General features: G+C 40.8%; 1 protein-coding gene across 1 annotated transcript in view; it reads left to right on the top strand.

Moving 5' to 3' along the window:
• The first annotated feature begins 1,232 nt into the window (after positions 1–1,232).
• Positions 1,233–2,395, top strand: part of LOC137819155 (DNA repair protein RAD4-like) — an 18,716-nt gene continuing 17,553 nt past the window's right edge. Inside the window, 1 exon segment of the mRNA XM_068622918.1 lies at positions 1,233–1,461. Within this exon segment, the coding sequence (XP_068479019.1) occupies positions 1,233–1,461 (229 nt within the window).

The raw sequence follows: 2,395 nt of genomic DNA, 5'->3' as shown, positions 1-2,395 counted from the left end.
AATGGCATTTTGTATAAAGAAAAATAAAATAACAGAATAGAATAAAGAACATACTTAATCAGACAAATACTCTCGGTCATTGGAAAAAGCCTACCTTTCCACCTGCCCAGTCTATTCTTCAATCGTTCAAACACACCATCCCAAAAGACACATCTCTCATGACACCCCCTACCAGCAACTCCAAGTACTCAAATAAAGTTTTCATCACATCACAATTAAGAATAGCCGCCAAACGCTAATCATAGTTTGGTTGATCCCCAACCCACCAATTCTACTCTTCAAGAAATTCACCTTAAGACCAGAAGATAATTCAAAATAATTCAAGTCGCCTTAATGGATGCTTATACAAAATTGTGGCAAAAATCTATCTCTCAAGATGAAAAAAGTGACACACAAGGTAATAAATTCCAAACAATCTGCGTTCCTGAAGGGTAGAGGAATTCTGGATAGCGTTTAGTAGCAAATGAAGTGATGGAAGAAGTGAAGAGGAAAAAGAGCAGTTGTGTGTTCTTTAAGGTCGACTATGAGAAGGCGTATGACAAAGTAGTTTGGGAGTTTATCTACTACATGTGGGGAGGCTTGGTTTCTGTGACAAGTAGATTGGCTGGATAAGATTTTGTCTTGTGTCTGCATCGGTGTCCGTGTTAGTTAATGGGAGTCCTACTAAGAAGTTCAAACCAAGGAAAGGGTTGAGACAAGGAGACCCCTTAGCACCGTTCCTCTTCCTAATTTGGCAGAAGGCTTAGCTGGAGCAGTTAGGGAGGCGGTCGACAAAGATATGTTAAAAAGTGTGGAAATTGGAGGTAGGTTCATAAAAGTTAATATGCTACGATACGCAGACGACACGTTGTTCTTTTGCAAGGCACAAGCACAAAGTGTGTTGGTTATCAAGGCTATTCTAAATTGCTTTGAATGGCCTCTGGCCTGAAGGTCAACTTTCAAAAGAGCAGTGTCGGAGGGGTAGGCTGCAGTCCTCTGCTAGTTCAACAGTTCAAACTATTTTGGAATTGTGAGAAGATGAAGATCCCTTTTATTTATCTGGGTTTGCCGGTAGGTGGATGCCACAAAAGAAGTAAATTGTGGGAAGATAGTGGTTGGAAAAATTGAAAAGAAGGTTAAGCAAATGGAAAGGTAAGTTTATTTTGATGGCAGGTAGACTTTGTTTGATTAAATCGGTGTTGTCTTGCCCTCCCTCTGTTCTTCTTGTCTCTTTTTAAAATGTCGGCTATGTGATGAAGGATATAGAGAGGTTGCAGAGGAACTTTTTGTGGGGATGGGACTCGGAAGGAAGGAAAATTTCTTGGGTTTCATGGAAAAAGGTTTATGAGTCAAAAGAGGATGGAGGGCTCGGTGTGATAAGTTTAAGGCGTTTTAACTTTGCTTTGTTGGGCAAGTGGATCTGGCGTTTAGGATCCGAGAACACGGGTTTGTGGAAAGAAGTTCTAGATTCAAAATATGGTGGTTAGAGGGATCTTCGGAGTCGAAGAAAAAGCATAACAGATTCTCTTTGGTGGAAGGATTTGAAGGAGGTTTGGTCTCTTGACGAGTGGGAAAACAGTTTTGAGGATACTTTTTCTTTTTTAGGTAGGGAATGGGATGGAGATAAGGTTTTGGGAGGATAAATGGGTAGGCAACCTGAATCTCAAGGACACCTTTCCGAGACTTTTCACCATCAGCTCCAACAAGGATTTGTCTGTTTGGCAAGCGGGGCAAATGTCACAAAAATTAGAATGGAAGTGGAAGATCGAATGGAGAAGGAATATGTTTGAATGGGAACGGACTCAAGAACATTAGTTGATGCAAGTATTGGGGGAAAGTTGGATAAGGAGAATTCTTGGGTTTGGAAAGACAAAGGGTCAGCAGTGTTCACGGTAAAATCAACGTACAAAGTTCAATGATGATGTTCTTGGGATTGAAAGGGAGTTGTATGGAGATTTATGGAGGTTGAAGGCACAACCATCTTCACATCTCACAACATGGAGGGTTCTGGAAGACAAAATAGCGTCTAAATCAAACTTGGTTAGAAGGGGGTTATGCATGAATACCATTTTGTATTGTCTGTGCGGGGAGGAAGAGGAAACCACGTCCCATCTTTTCTGCACATGTAGAGTAGCTTGGCTCGTGTGGTCTAAGTTTTACGAGTGGATGAGATTGGCAGCAACAGATCATAGGGAGCCAAAAAACCATTTTAAAAGCTTCAGGATTAGTGGTGTCAAGGAAAGTGTAAATCAAATTTTGGGGCGGCGTGTGGATAGTAGTTGTAGGAGAAGGTTAACATAGTTATAAGAGGATTTTCAAAGGAGGCAAGGTAGATCACTTTGAAATTTTCACTATGGCTCAAATGAATATTTGTTCTTGGATTACGTCTAAAGTGCGCAGTGTAAAGTTTTTCATA

Source organism: Phaseolus vulgaris, chromosome 10, assembly GCF_000499845.2.
Source record: "Phaseolus vulgaris cultivar G19833 chromosome 10, P. vulgaris v2.0, whole genome shotgun sequence".
Lineage (NCBI taxonomy): Eukaryota > Viridiplantae > Streptophyta > Magnoliopsida > Fabales > Fabaceae > Phaseolus > Phaseolus vulgaris.
Note: the sequence above shows the minus strand (reverse complement) of the source record. Positions and strands in the feature narration are given on the sequence as shown.